Raw genomic sequence first — 17,834 nt, forward strand, 5'->3', positions numbered from 1 at the left:
CTCAGACCCTGTGTGTAGCTGCTCCACTGTGTAACGTGCACTGTATACAGCGTCTCAGACCCTGTGTGTAGCTGCTCCACTGTGTAACGTGCACTGTATACAGTGTCTCAGACCCTGTGTGTAGCTGCTCCACTGTGTAACGTGCACTGTATACAGTGTCTCAGACCCTGTGTGTAGCTGCTCCACTGTGTAACGTGCACTGTATACAGTGTCTCAGACCCTGTGTGTAGCTGCTCCACTGTGTAACGTGCACTGTATACAGTGTCTCAGACCCTGTGTGTAGCTGCTCCACTGTGTAACGTGCACTGTATACAGCGTCTCAGACCCTGTGTGTAGCTGCTCCACTGTGTAACGTGCACTGTATACAGTGTCTCAGACCCTGTGTGTAGCTGCTCCACTGTGTAACGTGCACTGTATACAGTGTCTCAGACCCTGTGTGTAGCTGCTCCACTGTGTAACGTGCACTGTATACAGTGTCTCAGACCCTGTGTGTAGCTGCTCCACTGTGTAACGTGCACTGTATACAGTGTCTCAGACCCTGTGTGTAGCTGCTCCGCTGTGTAACGTGCACTGTATACAGTGTCTCAGACCCTGTGTGTAGCTGCTCCACTGTGTAACGTGCACTGTATACAGTGTCTCAGACCCTGTGTGTAGCTGCTCCACTGTGTAACGTGCACTGTATACAGCGTCTCAGAGTACCCTGTGTAACGTGCACTGTGTGTAGCTGCTCCACTGTGTAACGTGCACTGTATACAGCGTCTCAGACCCTGTGTGTAGCTGCTCCACTGTGTAACGTGCACTGTATACAGCGTCTCAGACCCTGTGTGTAGCTGCTCCACTGTGTAACGTGCACTGTATACAGTGTCTCAGACCCTGTGTGTAGCTGCTCCACTGTGTAACGTGCACTGTATACAGTGTCTCAGCCCCTGTGTGTAGCTGCTCCACTGTGTAACGTGCACTGTATACAGTGTCTCAGACCCTGTGTGTAGCTGCTCCACTGTGTAACGTGCACTGTATACAGTGTCTCAGACCCTGTGTGTAGCTGCTCCACTGTGTAACGTGCACTGTATACAGTGTCTCAGACCCTGTGTGTAGCTGCTCCACTGTGTAACGTGCACTGTATACAGTGTCTCAGACCCTGTGTGTAGCTGCTCCACTGTGTAACGTGCACTGTATACAGTGTCTCAGACCCTGTGCAGGATTCTGGGAACAGCTGTTGGTGTTACCGCTCCCAGGATCAGCTTTGTGTAACGAACTGATAGTCAGAGTTCAGAGGACCCGGGAGAGAGAAAGTGGGTGTTTTAACCCTAAAGTGAATTAAAACACAATAAAAGCTTTAAGTGTTAATGGAAGGAGATCTAAAGCTGCGAGAGGACTCTTCGGTGGAGTTGCCCTTGTTGTCGTTTCCCGGGTCTAGGTCCTGTCTCTCACTGTCCTGCCAGTGTAAGCTAGGAGCTGATCAGACAGCTCCCCGGTCCTCTCCTCTCAGCCCTGATCAGACTGAGCTCTGTTCACCAGGCTCTCACGCACGGGTTACTTCAAGCATTCTTTGTCATTTTTAGCCTTTTTGATAGTTTGATATTCCTGAAACGGACCGTGGATGAAGGTTGTGTTTGAAAGGCTGTGTGAATCCATCATGATTTTTTAATGCACTCTATTTAAAATTTGAAAGAGTTTGTGTGAGTGCTCTGGAGTTCAAGCAGTCCCCCTGCCCTAACTTTGAATGAAACGTACCAGCGTTATAAAATGGACAGATAGATATAAATACCTGGTGCAGTTGTGCCCGCAGGGACTGGCGGGGCTGTCCTGGGGGTGCAGCAGCTGGGCTGTGTGCTCAAACTCTGTCTCTGCTTCCTGACAGGCCCTGAGCATGAAACAATGCCACCAGCAGGAGGCGATCTGGGAGCTGCTTCAGACTGAGGCCCTCTACATCAGGAAGCTCCGAGTCATCACTGACGTGAGCGTCTGTGTGTCTATGTGTGGGTGTGTCTGTCTGTCTGTCTGTGGGTGTCTGTCCTCAGACACACACCACAGACACACCCACACATACAGACACTAACAGACTAGCATGTGTGTCCTGTTTCCTCTCCTCTGTGTTTATTGTTGCCGTTTCCTCCTGTTTGTTGTTGCCCTGTTTCCTCTCCTCTCTGTTTATTGTTGCCGTTTCCTCTCCTGTGTTTGTCACCCTGTTTCCTCTCCTCTCTGTTTATTGTTGCCGTTTCCTCTCCTCTGTTTATTGTTGCCCTGTTTCCTCTCCCCTCTCTGTTTATTGTTGCCGTTTCCTCTCCTCTCTGTTTATTGTTGCCCTGTTTCCTCTCTCTCTGTTTATTGTTGCCGTTTCCTCTCCTGTTTATTGTTGCCGTTTCCTCTCCTCTGTGTTTATTGTTGCCCTGTTTCCTCTCCTCTCTCTGTTTATTGTTGCCCTGTTTCCTCTCCTCTCTGTGTTTATTGTTGCCCTGTTTCCTCTCCTATCTCTGTGTTTATTGTTGCCCTGTTTCCTCTCTCTCTGTGTTTATTGTTCCCCTCTCTGTGTTTATTGTTGCCCTGTTTCCTCTCCTCTGTGTTTATTGTTGCCTGTTTCCTCTCCTCTCTGTTTATTGTTGCTGTTTCCTCTCCTCTCTGTGTTTATTGTTGCCCTGTTTCCTCTCCTCTCTGTTTATTGTTGCTGTTTCCTCTCCTCTCTGTTTATTGTTCTGTTTCCTCTCCTCTCTGTGTTTATTGTTGCCCTGTTTCCTCTCCCCTCTCTGTGTTTATTGTTGCCCTGTTTCCTCTCCTATCTCTGTGTTTATTGTTGTCCTGTTTCCTCTCCTATCTCTGTTTATTGTTGCCCGTTTCCTCTCCTCTCTCTGTGTTTATTGTTGCCCTGTTTCCTCTCCTATCTCTGTGTTTATTGTTGCCCTGTTTCCTCTCCTATCTCTGTGTTTATTGTTGCCTGTTTCCTCTCCTATCTCTGTTTATTGTTGCCCTGTTTCCTCTCCTCTCTCTGTGTTTATTGTTGCCCTGTTTCCTCTCCTCTCTCTGTGTTTATTGTTGCCCTGTTTCCTCTCCTCTCTCTGTGTTTATTGTTGCCCTGTTTCCTCTCCTCTGTTTATTGTTGTCCTGTTTCCTCTCCTCTCTCTGTGTTTATTGTTGCCCTGTTTCCTCTCCTCTCTCTGTGTTTATTGTTGCCCTGTTTCCTCTCTCTCTGTGTTTTTTGTTGCCCTGTTTCCTCTCCTCTCTCTGTTTATTGTTGCCCTGTTTCCTCTCCTCTCTCTGTGTTTATTTTTGCCCTGTTTCCTCTCCTCTCTCTGTGTTTATTGTTGCCCTGTTTCCTCTCCTCTCTCTGTGTTTTTTGTTGCCCTGTTTCCTCTCCTCTCTCTGTGTTTATTGTTGCCCTGTTTCCTCTCCTCTCTCTGTGTTTATTGTTGCCCTGTTTCCTCTCCTCTCTCTGTGTTTATTGTTGCCCTGTTTCCTCTCCTCTCTCTGTGTTTATTGTTGCCCTGTTTCCTCTCCTCTCTCTGTGTTTATTGTTGTCCTGTTTCCTCTCCATCTCTGTGTTTATTGTTGCCCTGTTTCCTCTCCTCTCTCTGTGTTTATTGTTGCCCTGTTTCCTCTCCTCTCTCTGTGTTTATTGTTGCCCTGTTTCCTCTCTATCTCTGTGTTTATTGTTGCCCTGTTTCCTCTCCTCTCTCTGTGTTTATTGTTGCCCTGTTTCCTCTCCCCTCTCTGTGTTTATTGTTGCCCTGTTTCCTCTCCTCTCTCTGTGTTTATTGTTGCCCTGTTTCCTCTCCTCTCTCTGTGTTTATTGTTGCCCTGTTTCCTCTCCTCTCTGTGTTTATTGTTGCCCTGTTTCCTCTCCCCTCTCTGTGTTTATTGTTGCCCTGTTTCCTCTCCCCTCTCTGTGTTTATTGTTGCCCTGTTTCCTCTCCCCTCTCTGTGTTTATTGTTGCCCTGTTTCCTCTCCTCTCTCTGTGTTTATTGTTGCCCTGTTTCCTCTCCTCTCTCTGTGTTTATTGTTGCCCTGTTTCCTCTCCTCTCTCTGTGTTTTTTGTTGCCCTTTTTCCTCTCCTCTCTCTGTGTTTTTTGTTGCCCTGTTTCCTCTCCTCTCTCTGTTTATTGTTGCCCTGTTTCCTCTCCCCTCTCTGTGTTTATTGTTGCCCTGTTTCCTCTCCCCTCTCTGTGTTTATTGTTGCCCTGTTTCCTCTCCCCTCTCTGTGTTTATTGTTGCCCTGTTTCCTCTCCCCTCTCTGTGTTTATTGTTGCCCTGTTTCCTCTCCCCTCTCTGTGTTTATTGTTGCCCTGTTTCCTCTCCTCTCTCTGTGTTTATTGTTGCCCTGTTTCCTCTCCTCTCTCTGTGTTTATTGTTGCCCTGTTTCCTCTCCTCTCTGTGTTTATTGTTGCCCTGTTTCCTCTCCTCTCTCTGTGTTTATTGTTGCCCTGTTTCCTCTCCTCTCTCTGTGTTTATTGTTTCCCTGTTTCCTCTCCTCTCTCTGTGTTTATTGTTGCCCTGTTTCCTCTCCTCTCTGTGTTTATTGTTGCCCTGTTTCCTCTCCCCTCTCTGTGTTTATTGTTGCCCTGTTTCCTCTCCTGTGTTTATTGTTGCCCTGTTTCCTCTCCTCTCTCTGTGTTTATTGTTGCCCTGTTTCCTCTCCTCTCTCTGTGTTTTTTGTTGCCCTGTTTCCTCTCCTCTCTCTGTGTTTATTGTTGCCCTGTTTCCTCTCCTCTCTCTGTGTTTATTGTTGCCCTGTTTCCTCTCCTCTCTCTGTGTTTATTGTTGCCCTGTTTCCTCTCCTCTCTCTGTGTTTATTGTTGCCCTGTTTCCTCTCCTCTCTCTGTGTTTATTGTTGCCCTGTTTCCTCTCCTCTCTCTCAGCTGTTCCTGTGCACCTTGCTGAGCCTGCAGGAGTCTGGGCTGCTGCTCGAGGTGCAGCCCAAGCGGCTCTTCAGCAACATCGGGGAGATCCTGCAGCTGCACCGCGCGCTGTGGAGGGAGGTGATGGCACCGCTGCTGGAGACAGCGCGCCGGGAACGGAGCGTGCTGAACCCGGACCAGCTGCACAGCGGCTTCAGCACCGTGAGGACACCGAGCACGCACACACACACACACACACACAGAGTGCACACGCACACACACACACACACAGAGTGCACACACAGAGTGCACACGCACACACACACACACACACAGAGTGCACACGCGCACAGAGTGCACACACACACACACACACACACACACACACACAAGTACACACGCAACACACACACACCCACACACTCTGTGTTTCGCACCCGCGTGCGTTGTGTTTGTGGTCCGATCTCGTGTGTTGGCTCACGCACACAACCGTGTGACACCAAGAACGTGCACACACACACACACACACACACACACACAACACACGCACTTGTGCTCTTTGTGAGTCCCTCCGCACCCCTCCTTCCACGTGGTCTCGTTTACTTTTGCCCTGGGGTAGCAGTGTGTCTGTGGTTATTGTTGTCAACATGCGTGTCCCTCTGTCTCACTGCTCTGCACCTGCCTGAATGCTGTGATGAATTGAGGCCATGGGGGAGCACTCGGGGAGACAACGACGCTGCAACAAGCCCTGTGGCTGACCTGACGTCAGCCGTGAGCCAAGCGTTCTGGATAGGTGGGGCCATGCACGTACTCGTCCTTTCCTGATGGACCTGTATGACACCCCAAGACGTTTCTGACCTTGCTCTAACAAGTCCTGGCTTATTGGTTAAAATGACCTTCGGGGAGTGCACACCCCTCTGTGTGTGTGAGAAAAGACCAGACAAACGTTGTTTCACTAAAGAGGTCGCATTGTACACAGTTTACACACTATTGTCAAAGAGTACACACACTAATCTTGTCCAGCTATCACATGGGTCACACTCTCTCCTCTCTACCTGTCTGTCTCTCGTTATAGCGCCCACTCACACATGAGATACTGCAAAGTACCACACTACTCGCGCCATACACAAGTAGAGCTCCTTTCCTGAGTCTCTGTCCTCTACTCTTGTCCTGTTTGTCATTTCCAGTCTCAAGGCCCTGACAGTGTCTCTAACAGGGGACTTGCCTGGACTTCCTCTCTGATAGACTCTCATCAGAAGAGTGGGAGCAGACTGCTTCTCTCTAGAGACAGACTCCTCCCTCTCAAATCTTCAAAGTCGATCGTTTGCCTTAGAGATCCTCTGTCTAGTTTAATGTCCTCATGCTGTCTCCTGTTTCTCTGTCTGAGCCCGCTCTGACTGTGTATCTGTCCGCCCTCGATCTCCTGGTCTCTACTCTCCCTCTCTGCTCTCTCTTCCTGTCCCTCCTGAGACTAAGCTCTCTCGACATCCTCTCTACTTCTCCTCGAGGATCTCGAAAGCTCCGTCTCTAGACATGTCTCACTCTAACTCTCTCTCTCTCTCTCTCTCTCTCTCTCTCTCTCTCTGTCTCCTCTCTCTCTCTCTCTCTCTCTCTCCTCTCCTCTCTCTCTCTCTCTCTCTCTCTCTCTCTCTCTCTTCTCCCTCTCTCTCTCTCTCTCTCTCTCTGTCTCCTCTCTCCTCTCCTCTCCTCTCTCTCTGTCTCCTCTCTCTCTCCTCTCTCTCTCTCCCTCCCTCTCTCTCTCTCCTCTCTCTCTCTCGTCCCTCGCTCTCTCTCTCTTCTCTCTGTCTCTCTCTCTCTGTCTCCCTCTGTCTCTCTCTCTCCCTCCCCCTGTGCTCCTCCTCCTCAGTGGGCAGAGACTCACAAGCAGTGTAACCGGCTCAAGCTGACAGACATGCTGGTGAAGCCCCACCAGCGCCTCACCAAGTACCCGCTGCTGCTGAAGAGCGTGCTCAAGAAAACGCCCATGTCGACAGTACCACTCCTCCCCACAGCATCGCCACGGTTGCACCAATGTCGTGATGAGGGGGGGGGGGGGGACGGTTACGCAGCAGCTGGGGGGATGTCGAGTACCAGCTCAGGTGAGGAGAAGGCCGTGCCGCGTTCGCCGTGGGGGGGGCTGTCGCACAGCATGGTGAGGACCACTCCTCCCCCCCCCCCCCTGGGGGGGGGGTACCACAGTGCACATGTCGTACCCCCCCCCCCCATGCATGCATGGTGAGGAGGGGGGGGGGGGGTACAGCACCATGTGGTCCTCCCCCCAGCTGCCCTGCCAATGTCGTCGTACCCCCCCTCCCCCATGTCGTCGTACGGACCCACTCCCCCCCCCCCCCCCCTGCCAATGTCGTCCTACCACCCCCCCCCCCAATGGTCGTACCACCCCCCCCATGTCGTGGGGGGTACCACTGGTGGGGCCCCCCCCCAGCATGGTGAGATGAGGGTCGTGCCCCTCCCCCAGCCATGTCGTAGTGCCCCATGTTGACATGTCGGGACGGTTAGCCATTGTCGGGGGGGGGGTACCCCCACCCCCATGTCGTCGTACCACCCCCCCCCCATGGTGGGGTCGTCGGTACCCCCCCCCATGGGGGGGTACAGCAGCATGGTGGGGGGGGGGTTACAGCAGCATGGTGGGGGGGGGGGGTACAGCATGGGGTCTCGTACAAGCCCCATGGTGAAAGTGTGTGACATGTCGTCGACCACTGGGGGGGGGTACTGCCCTGGTGATGAGGGGTCGTACCACCCCCCCAGCATGTCGTCGTACCACTCCTCCAGCATGTGGTGAGGGAGGGGGGGGGGTCGTTACACCCCATCCGTGGTCGTTGGGGGGGGGGGGGGGGGGGGGGGGGGGGGGGGGGGGTAAACGTCCAGGTGTGACAATGTGTGCGATTCAGGGGGGTAAACGTCCAGCTGTCACTGCTTCAGCTCTAAGAGACTTTACACAGTCAACACCCTGGATGAGGAATTATTATAGAGCTGCAGCGTCCACAGCTTGACCAGGGACACAATGGAAACAGATTCTCCTCTGGAAGCCAGCCCGGTTACTATATATATATACAGGTGTGTGTGACACTCATAGCCTGGACCCTGGTGCCCCTGCTGTCTACCTCACAGCTCTGCTGTGTAAAAGGTTTGTGTTTGATAATCCCTCCTCTCTTCATTGGAATGAAACTGTGCAGTTGTGCAATAAGAGCCACGATTCTGAACTTGACGCGTGGGATCTCCTGACAAGGGAAGTGAATCTCATTTAAAGGATTAGAGGATTCTAATCCTCACAAGGAGACCGGTGGCGCGCTGGGCGGATGCACATGTAGGCTGAGCTGTGTGGAGAGTGGAAGCTGCCTGAAGAGAGAGGAGGCTAACTGTACTTTGTCTTACTTAGTTTAATATTACTTAAACAAAGTACAGTTAGCCTCCTCTCTCTTCAGGCAGCAACACCACCCCTTCCACTCTCCTCACAGCAGGGGGGGGCCAGACCCTCACCTTCTTCCACAGGACAGGTCTTCTCCTCCTGTGGAAACAGGATCACCTTCATGAACTCACCTCCAGGAGCTGGATTTGAACCCCTGTCTTCAGGAAGAGAAGGTTGTGGGATTAGCCCACTGCACCACCAGCTCCCACAGGAAAGAGCTGCTCCACGCTGACCTCCTAAGGTAAATTAAACAAGGCTCTGAAAATAAGGAAGGAAGGAGCAGGGTTTGAACCCAGCTCTCTAAAGAGAAGCAGCTCAGCCTACATGTGCATCCGCCCAGTGCACCATCTCACTTCCATGGGAAAGTCTCCTTTATCATGATCTATACAGGAAATTACCTGATTTGTCTCAAAAAGGGCAAAGTCTGAAAATGAAAGGAAAACACTTGCCCTTGCCATGGGGTTTGAACAGACATCTGTGAATCACAGGTCTCCTGCTCTACCAACTGAGCTACCCAGCCAGCTGGCTCTCCAGCTGCATGAATCACCTCATTACATTGTGGGAGGTGGGCCTGGGGGTACACTGATTCTCAGCTTGGTTTCATTTGTGACTTGAACTGACTACCCTGTGAATGAGGGTGCAGTGCCCTACCCACTGAGCCAGCCAGTGCCCTACCCACTGAGCCAGCCAGTGCCCTACCCACTGAGCCAGCCAGAGTGCTGCTTTGCATTCTTGTAAAATGCCAACTAGTACTTTAATTACAGAGGCAAATCGAGACACGATAATATTTTCAACACACAAGACAAGGCCTGAAGCACAACTGTGGTTTATTTATCGATTGGGCAATACAGAATCTCACACCAACAGTGTGTGTATGACATCTATTAGTGTGTGTGTGTGCGTGTGTTAAACCTTGTGTCTGTCTCAGTGTGTGTGTTCAGCCCTGTGTCTCAGTTATGTCACTGTGTCTGTGTATCCGTGTCTCAGTGTGTGTGTGTCTCTGTGTCTCAGTGTCTCTGTGTCTCAGTGTGTGTGTTCAGCCCTGTGTCTCAGTGTGTGTGTTCAGCCCCGTGTCTCTGTCTCTCAGTGTGTGTGTGTGTCCTCATCTGTTCCTCACACAGTGTCTTCAGTAGTCACTCACCAAGTCGGGTGCACAGAGTGTCACCCACAGGTCACACACACACCCCGTGTCTCAGTGACCCAGAGTCACACTTGAAGTCATCAAGTGTCTCTGTGTCACAGAGACAGAGTGTCGCTTGTCTCAGTGTGTGTGTTCAGCCCTGATGTCTCAGTCTGTTTCATCAGTGCTGTCCTTGTCAGTGTCTGTCGGCCCTCGGTCAGGTGCACCAAGTGACACCAGTCACCACGTGGTCTGTGGTCTCAGAGTGTGTGTTCACACATCGGTCGGACACAAAGACCAGAGTCTCTGTGAGTCCCAGTCGATCGGCGTGCTCCTTTCGTGCCCTACGTGCGACCGTTCTCGTGGATCTCCACCGAAGTCTCAGCACAGAGTCTCTGGTTCTCAGTGTGCTGTGGAGCGTGTTCCACTGTCTCGACTGTGTGTCTCAGCCCCGGATTCCCGAGCTCGAGGGAGCTCGGCAGACAGTAATTTCAACCAAGTGAACTCGTGGAAACGAGCACCTGTACGGAGTCGCCCACAAACCTCGTCCTACCTCCGCTAACCGCGTTCCTTGCTTTCTCTTTAGTAGAATAGTTATGGTTCAGCCCCTCCTAAAAAGGTTTTTAAACGACAGGGCTGACGGGGTGAGAGGAGGAGGAGGAGGAGGAGGAGGGGGAGGACGTGACCCCGGGGCTCCTTCTCAAAGCCGTCTACACATGATTTTGTCTCTGCTGGTTCCGTTCTCTGTCTTGGCTTGCAAATCTTTAATTCACAGTGTTTGGCTAATTCGTTGCTGGGCAGGCATGTTGGCAGCAAATTGTAAAAAAAGAAATGAAAGAAATCCCATAGTTCACATTTTCCTTCACAAGCTTTCCGTTCAGCGGTACTACACTGTACAGGGCAGATCCTGCGTGGTTTCACTGTACACTCTTATTAAACACTCCCCCCCTCCCCAGATCCTGCATGGTTTCTACTGACTCCCCCCCTCCCCAGATCCTGCGTGGTTTCTACTGTACACTCTTATTAAACACTCCCTCCCTCCCCAGATCCTGCATGGTTTCTACTGTACTCTTATTAAACACTCCCCCCCTCCCCAGATCCTGCGTGGTTTCTACTGTACACTCTTATTAAACACTCCCCCCCTCCCCAGATCTCTGCATGGTTTCTACTGTACACTCTTATTAAACACTCCCCCCCTCCCCAGATCCTGCGTGGTTTCTACTGTACACTCTTATTAAACACTCCCTCCCTCCCCAGATCCTGCGTGGTTTCTACTGTACACTCTTCATTAAACACTCCCCCCCTCCCCAGATCCTGCGTGGTTTCTACTGTACACTCTTATTAAACACTCCCCCCCTCCCCAGATCCTGGCTGGTTTCTACTGTAGGATCCACTTATTAGGTGGTGGAGGGGGGCCTCCCCAGATCCTGCGTGGTTTCTACTGTACACTCTTATTAAGGACTCCCCCCCTCCCCAGACATGGTTTCTACTGTACACTCTTATTAAACACTCCCCCCCTCCCCAGATCCTGCATGGTTTCTACTGTACACTCTTATTATAAACACTCCAGAGATCCTGCGTGTGCCTACACTCTTATTAAACACTCCCCCCCTCCCCAGATCCTGCGTGGTTTCTACTGTACACACACTCTTATTAAACACTCCCCCCCTCCCCAGATCCTGCGTGGTTTCTACTGTACACTCTTATTAAACGCTCCCCCCCTCCCCAGATCCTGCGTGCTTTCTACGTCCCTCCCTCCCCAGATCCTGCGTGGTTTCTACTAACTGTACTCCCCCCCTCCCCAGATCCTGCGTGGTTTCTACTGTACACTCTTATTAAACACTTATCCTGCGTGGTTTTACACTCTTATTAAACACTCCCTCCCTCCCCAGATCCTGCTCCTTATTAAACCCCCTCCCCAGATCCTGCGTGGTTTCTACTGTACACTCTTATTAAACACTCCCCCCCTCCCCAGATCCTGCGTGGTTTCTACTGTACACTCTTATTAAACACTCCCTCCCTCCCCAGATCCTGCGTGGTTTCTACTGTACACTCTTATTAAACACTCCCCCCCTCCCCAGATCCTGCGTGGTTTCTACTGTACACTCTTATTAAACACTCCCTCCCTCCCCAGATCCTGCGTGGTTTCTACTGTACACTCTTATTAAACACTCCCCCCCTCCCCAGATCCTGCGTGGTTTCTACTGTACACTCTTATTAAACACTCCCCCCCTCCCCAGATCCTGCGTGGTTTCTACTGTACACTCTTATTAAACACTCCCCCCCTCCCCAGATCCTGCGTGGTTTCTACTGTACACTCTTATTAAACACTCCCCCCCTCCCCAGATCCTGCGTGGTTTCTACTGTACACTCTTATTAAACACTCCCCCCCTCCCCAGATCCTGCGTGGTTTCTACTGTACACTCTTATTAAACACTCCCCCCCTCCCCAGATCCTGCGTGGTTTCTACTGTACACTCTTATTAAACACTCCCCCCCTCCCCAGATCCTGCGTGGTTTCTACTGTACACTCTTATTAAACACTCCCCCCCTCCCCAGATCCTGCATGGTTTCTACTGTACACTCTTATTAAACACTCCCCCCCTCCCCAGATCCTGCGTGGTTTCTACTGTACACTCTTATTAAACACTCCCCCCCTCCCCAGATCCTGCGTGGTTTCTACTGTACACTCTTATTAAACACTCCCCCCCTCCCCAGATCCTGCGTGGTTTCTACTGTACTCTTATTAAACACTCCCCCCCTCCCCAGATCCTGCATGGTTTCTACTGTACACTCTTATTAAACACTCCCCCCCTCCCCAGATCCTGCGTGGTTTCTACTGTACACTCTTATTAAACACTCCCCCCCTCCCCAGATCCTGCGTGGTTTCTACTGTACACTCTTATTAAACGCTCCCCCCCTCCCCAGATCCTGCGTGGTTTCTACTGTACTCTTATTAAACGCTCCCCCCCTCCCCAGATCCTGCGTGGTTTCTACTGTACACTCTTATTAAACGCTCCCCCCCTCCCCAGATCCTGCGTGGTTTCTACTGTACTCTTATTAAACGCTCCCCCCCTCCCCAGATCCTGCGTGGTTTCTACTGTACACTCTTATTAAACGCTCCCCCCCTCCCCAGATCCTGCGTGGTTTCTACCGCTTCGATCTCACCATGCCCATGAGGGGCACCTCCCCGGACGAGAGCCGGCAGCTGCACCTGGAGGGGGCGCTGCGCATGAAGGAGGGCAAAGACAGCAAGGTGAGCTGCACACACACACCAGAGCCATCCCCCATCGAGGAGACAGCAACGCGAGTCTGCCTCCAGACCATGGCTGGATAGCCCATGGTAACCCATCCCAGCCCCTCACCACTCCCTCTCTGCGTGCAGAACAAGGGTCTCCTTCACTGTAGTTTCGAAGTCCTAGCTCCATTTCATTGTCACAGGAGCAGGAGGTCTGGGATGTGTGTGTGTGTGTTTGTCAGGCTAGGTATCTGAAGCATTAGCAGTGTGTTTCTTTGAAAGGTGCACAGTTATCAGGCTGGTAAAATGCATTCCGAATATGTGTGTGGGTCTCTCCCTGTGTGCTGACCCCTCTCCCTGTGTGCTGACCCCTCTCCCTGTGTGCTGACCCCTCTCCCTGCTCTCCAGATGGATGTGTACTGCTTTCTGTTCACTGACCTGCTCCTCATCACCAAGCCGCTGAAGCGTGCCGAGCGAGCCAAGGTGATCCGGCAGCCCCTGCTGTTGGAGAACATCGTGTGCCAAGAGCTCAAGGACCCCGGTGAGCCACGACTCTCTCTCTCTCTGTCACATACAAGCAGACTGTCAGGAACCAATCAGCAGCTGTGCAGAAACCACCCTTTAATTTCACTCGTAGTGAGGCGGGACAATCGCCATTTCTGTTGTGTGTGTCGTACGTCAACACACTTATCCACCTGAGCCATGTGTGCTGCTGGAAGGGCTCCCTAGACAAGCTGTTTCCACACAGTAACAGCACAGCAACATGCAATACAAGCACAGTGGAAGCACTGTAGACTACGGGAAATGCATAGTTATAACCGTGGGGGCAAGCATGGGGTGAAAACTGCAAAATGTCCATGCAGATTTTGAGTGGTGAGATTTCACAAGTGTCTGACTGTGACCCCCTGCATACCTGCTGCTCTGTGTTCCCAGGATCCTTCCTGCTGATCTACCTGAATGAGTTCCAGAGTGCAGTGGCAGCGTACTCCTTCCAGGCCAGCAGCCAGGCACTGAGCCAGGGCTGGGTAGAGGCTATCTGCAACGCACAGGTGAGCAACACCACACTATAGCAGAGAAGAGGCTCTGCAGCACACTGGAGCACTGACACACTACAGCAGAGAAGAGACTCTGCAACACACAGGAGCACCGACACACCACAGCAGAGAAGAGACTCTGCAACACACAGGAGCACCGACACACCACAGCAGAGAAGAGACTCTGCAACACACAGGAGCACCGACACACCACAGCAGAGAAGAGACTCTGCAACACACAGGAGCACCGACACACCACAGCAGAGAAGAGACTCTGCAACACACAGGAGCACCGACACACCACAGCAGAGAAGAGACTCTGCAACACACAGGAGCACCGACACACCACAGCAGAGAAGAGGCTCTGTGTGGTGTGTTGTGATGGTGACGTGTTTTCTGTTTGCAGACCCTGCTGGAGCGGCTGCGTGCTGAGGAGGTGCAGAGGGGGGAGGAGGAGGGGAAGGGACGGGACCCCGAGAGCGGGACCTCCACAGCCAGCTCCCCCAGTACGACTTGCAGGAACCAGAGGGACTCCCAGCACAGGTAAACACAGCATGGAAACAGCAAGGTCGCACACCTGCAGTAAAACCACCGTCCTCCACAGCATTCAGAAGGTTTACTCTGATAAACCAGCCGTTTAATAAGATGACACAAGCCCAGCGCAGGGCTGGAAAGAAGACTCCCGCAAGAGTCCTGACCTTGTTCCCTAATCAAGCTCTCAAATTCAAGCAGAAATATTGAGAGACTGTATTTGGAGTCTTTATGATTTTGGGTTGTTTGGGGAATATGGGTGCTGCCTGTATCAGTTGAAACAGTCCCCTGAAATCTCACAAAGCTATTGCAGGAACACAAGACACCCTAGACGCATTATAAAGAGACCAGTCTAACCCCCTTTATTCTCTCTCTCTCAGCTCCACGGAGACGATCCAGGTGGAGGTGCAGGACGCGGGCAGCGAGGCCTTATCATCGTCCCCCGAATCGGAGCGGGGGGGTCCCTTCAGCTCCCCCTCCGAGGGGGAGACCGCGTCGCTGAGCACCAACTCCATCTCCTCCGAGACCCCCACACTCGCACAGAGCCCCCCGCGCTTTCATGTCCCGCCAGCAGAGGAGGAGAGCAGCCTGGCCACGCAGGGGTCCAGACCAGCCAGCCGGAGCATCCCCGTTCCCACAGCCAGCTGCATCCGCTCAGCCTCCATTGACAGCGCCTACGGGACCCTCTCCAACGCCTCTCTGATGAGGAGGAGAGAGGAGGAAGGGGAGACCGAAGAGGAGGAGGAGGAGGCAGAGAAGAGCAAGGCCTCCAATCACCCCCAAAAAATCAGACCCTCCTCTTCCTCGTCGTCCTCCTCCTCCTCCTCCTGCACCCGGCTCTGCCACCAGCCCCCGGTCCAGCCTCGAACCCTGTGTCAGCGGACCGGCCCCCTGCAGTCCAAATCGGAGGCCAACCTGCTGGAGCTGGCATCCCGAAACAGGCTGCAGCAGAGCGGAGGAGTGGGAGGGATGGAAGGAGGAAGCGCCCTGAGCAAGAGTCTGACCCAGCTGTGCGACACCCAAGCGGGCACTGAACCGAGAACACAGCCTGCTTTCTATCAGGAAGAGGAGGAGGAAGGGGGGCAGTGTAAGCACTGTGGCAGGACCAGCAGGGTGGCAGACTCCCTAAAACGGGGGCAGAGGGCAGGTAAAGCTCTGGGCAGCAGCTGTAGCAACAGCAGCAGCGGCTCTGAGCTCTCGGAGGGAGAGGCCGGGGAAACAGCGCACCACACAGCCCGGGAGGAGCACTGCAGCTGCCTTTGCACACAGGGTGATGTCACAGCCCCCAGCCCCACCCTCAGCCCACACAGCCAATCCCTGAGTGAACACGCTGGCGGTGGTGTTGCCGTGGAGACCGGAGTTGCCAAGCAGACCCAACACAAGAAGCTGACCCTGGCCCAGCTGTACAGGATCCGGACCTCGCTGGTTCTGAACTCCACGCTCACAGCCTCGTACGTACAGTCCAGTGCCGTACAGACAGAGATAGGCTGATGTCTTAATGTTTTTAGATTTGACAGGGATTACTGATTCATTCACAGCGCTGTTATCTGTCTCTGCTATCAGCCTGCATTTCATTCTGATGTATTCAGTCACCTGTTTGTAGTTCTGTTTTAATTCCATGCATGTGAAATGTTCAGGGCAGTACCTGTAATCTTCACAGTGGATCGGGAGTCCAGCTCATCGGCTAACGTTTCTTCCTCCTCCTCCTTCCCTCGCTCTCCGCAGGGAGGTGTAGCCGGCGCTCCGGGTTGGGAAGCTGCTCCAGGGAACGGCGAGCGATCCTGCCGCGTCTCCGAGAGGAATTTCAGACGAGGGAGACGCAGCTCGCAGCAGGACTTGTGACTCAGCGACGCAAATGCACTGAAATGGGGGAGGGAAACTTGAGCCCCCCCCACACTTTTTTTCTCTCTTTAATACTAAAAATACTTTGTGTGTGTGTGAGAGGCACAGACATGACTGTTATTATTATTATTATTATAACAACAGTAATATAAATAAGACTGCTTTCCTTGACGTTTTGCACTTTGTAACATTGAGGAGTTTAAAAAGACCTGTGTGAGGAGCAATACAAAAATAGACCAAAGAGAGAGAGAGAGAGAGAGAAAGAGAAAGAGAGTGACGTCTCTGAAAGTTTCAGACACTGAAATACAAAAATTGGAGGAAACAGAAGATGAACTTTGACCTCTCTGATCTGGGACTGCCTTCCGAGAGCAGGACACTGCGGTGACCTGAGGACAGACAGAGACAGACGGACGGACTGAGGGAGAGAGGAGGAGATTGGAAATCACGATTCACTTTCAAACTAACCACTGCAGGAGCGGAGAAGCTTCACTGTGATTGCACTGTGGAGACACAGCACAGCAGAACTGCATCGTTTGAATGTCCTGCTGATGAAAAGAGAGAGAAAGGTTTGTGCCAGCTAAAAATAATAATAATAATAATAATAATAATAATAATAATAATAATAATAACTACTGTGTTTACAATCTAAAGCTTTGTTCTTGGGACTTGAATGTCACTCGCTGGCTGTAATCCTGCAATCACACGATGTACAGTTAATACAAAAACGAAAAATCAGACAAGTGCCCTGCCTTCAAGTCTGGAGGCGGCTCTAAAGCCACGGCTGAAACACTGGTCTAATTTTAGCACCCAGCTCGGGTTTGGCAGCCAGTATTGGGGTATTGGGGTATTGTGTTCTTTAGAAATGATCCCACCCCCTCCAAGCAGGAACCACAGGCAATGAGAAAACTGAAATTAAAAACCCTGTTTCAAAACTAAACCGACCTGCTGTGGGAGACCAGGTTTGTTCCTGGAGCCTCGGAACTGATTCCTGAATCTTGGAGTTTTATTAAAACACTTGAAACAGCCACATTGTCCCTTTAACAGTGTCCCCGTGTCCCCTCTCCTGAGAAAGCTTCAAGACTCCTGCATTTTGTTTAGTTTATCTCCTGTAGTCTAGAAAGCCACAGGCTCTTTGTCTCTAAAAGGCTGCTAGAGTAAGAGCACAGTGACAGCACGGTACAGCACAGGCGAGCATTGTAAAGAACAGCGAGGGATGGTACAGCATAATAGTAAAGCAGGGCAGACTATGGGAAATGCAGATTCTATCCATGGGAAAGCAGGGGGTGGAAGCGGCAAAGATACTGTGGTAAACTATCAGGGAGCGGGCAGCGCATCACTGAGCACTCACCTGGGCTCCATCAGCCAGCGTCTGCATACAAAAGCAAATGCCAGCTAGTGATCTGCCACGCGGCACCACACTCCTTTGGTTTCCACGACAGGCAGCTGCAGCTCCAGCCAAACCTTTTGCATCCCCTGGAGCTCTAGGATTGAGACGATCGTTTTTTTTTTTTTTGATAAAATCACTCAGGACAACGGCAATCAATCAAAGACATTTTAAACGTGGAGCTTCCTGCAGAGGGAGGGAGGCGCGGCCACTGGAACAGCCCTCGGTGGATCAGCTCCCTCCCTGTCAATGGAAGCTCAGCTTCATTGTCTAGTGGGCAGAGGACAGATCATCATCAACTCACGCAAAAAGGGCTTTGTTTTTTTATAATCCTTTTGGTATTGTGCTGCCTGAAAGCTAACAGTTTCATTCATGTTTTAACGATGTAATTAAAGTGTTGTATTTATTAAACTCATTTTGTTTGTTTTA

The 17,834-nt window shown here is 51.7% G+C and overlaps 1 protein-coding gene across 1 annotated transcript in view; it reads left to right on the top strand.

Annotated features, from left to right (window-relative positions):
• Positions 1-17,834, top strand: part of LOC121328919 (pleckstrin homology domain-containing family G member 5-like) — a 23,294-nt gene extending 5,460 nt beyond the window's left edge. Inside the window, exons 4-13 of the mRNA XM_041274064.1 lie at positions 1,862-1,957; positions 4,852-5,136; positions 6,647-6,823; positions 8,395-8,498; positions 12,440-12,632; positions 13,023-13,155; positions 13,548-13,663; positions 14,055-14,191; positions 14,560-15,630; positions 15,905-17,834. Of these exons, the coding sequence (XP_041129998.1) occupies positions 1,862-1,957; positions 4,852-5,136; positions 6,647-6,823; positions 8,395-8,498; positions 12,440-12,632; positions 13,023-13,155; positions 13,548-13,663; positions 14,055-14,191; positions 14,560-15,630; positions 15,905-15,914 (2,322 nt within the window). The 3' untranslated portion in view covers positions 15,915-17,834. The remainder of the gene's footprint in view (positions 1-1,861; positions 1,958-4,851; positions 5,137-6,646; positions 6,824-8,394; positions 8,499-12,439; positions 12,633-13,022; positions 13,156-13,547; positions 13,664-14,054; positions 14,192-14,559; positions 15,631-15,904) is intronic.

This window comes from Polyodon spathula, chromosome 16, assembly GCF_017654505.1.
Source record: "Polyodon spathula isolate WHYD16114869_AA chromosome 16, ASM1765450v1, whole genome shotgun sequence".
Lineage (NCBI taxonomy): Eukaryota > Metazoa > Chordata > Actinopteri > Acipenseriformes > Polyodontidae > Polyodon > Polyodon spathula.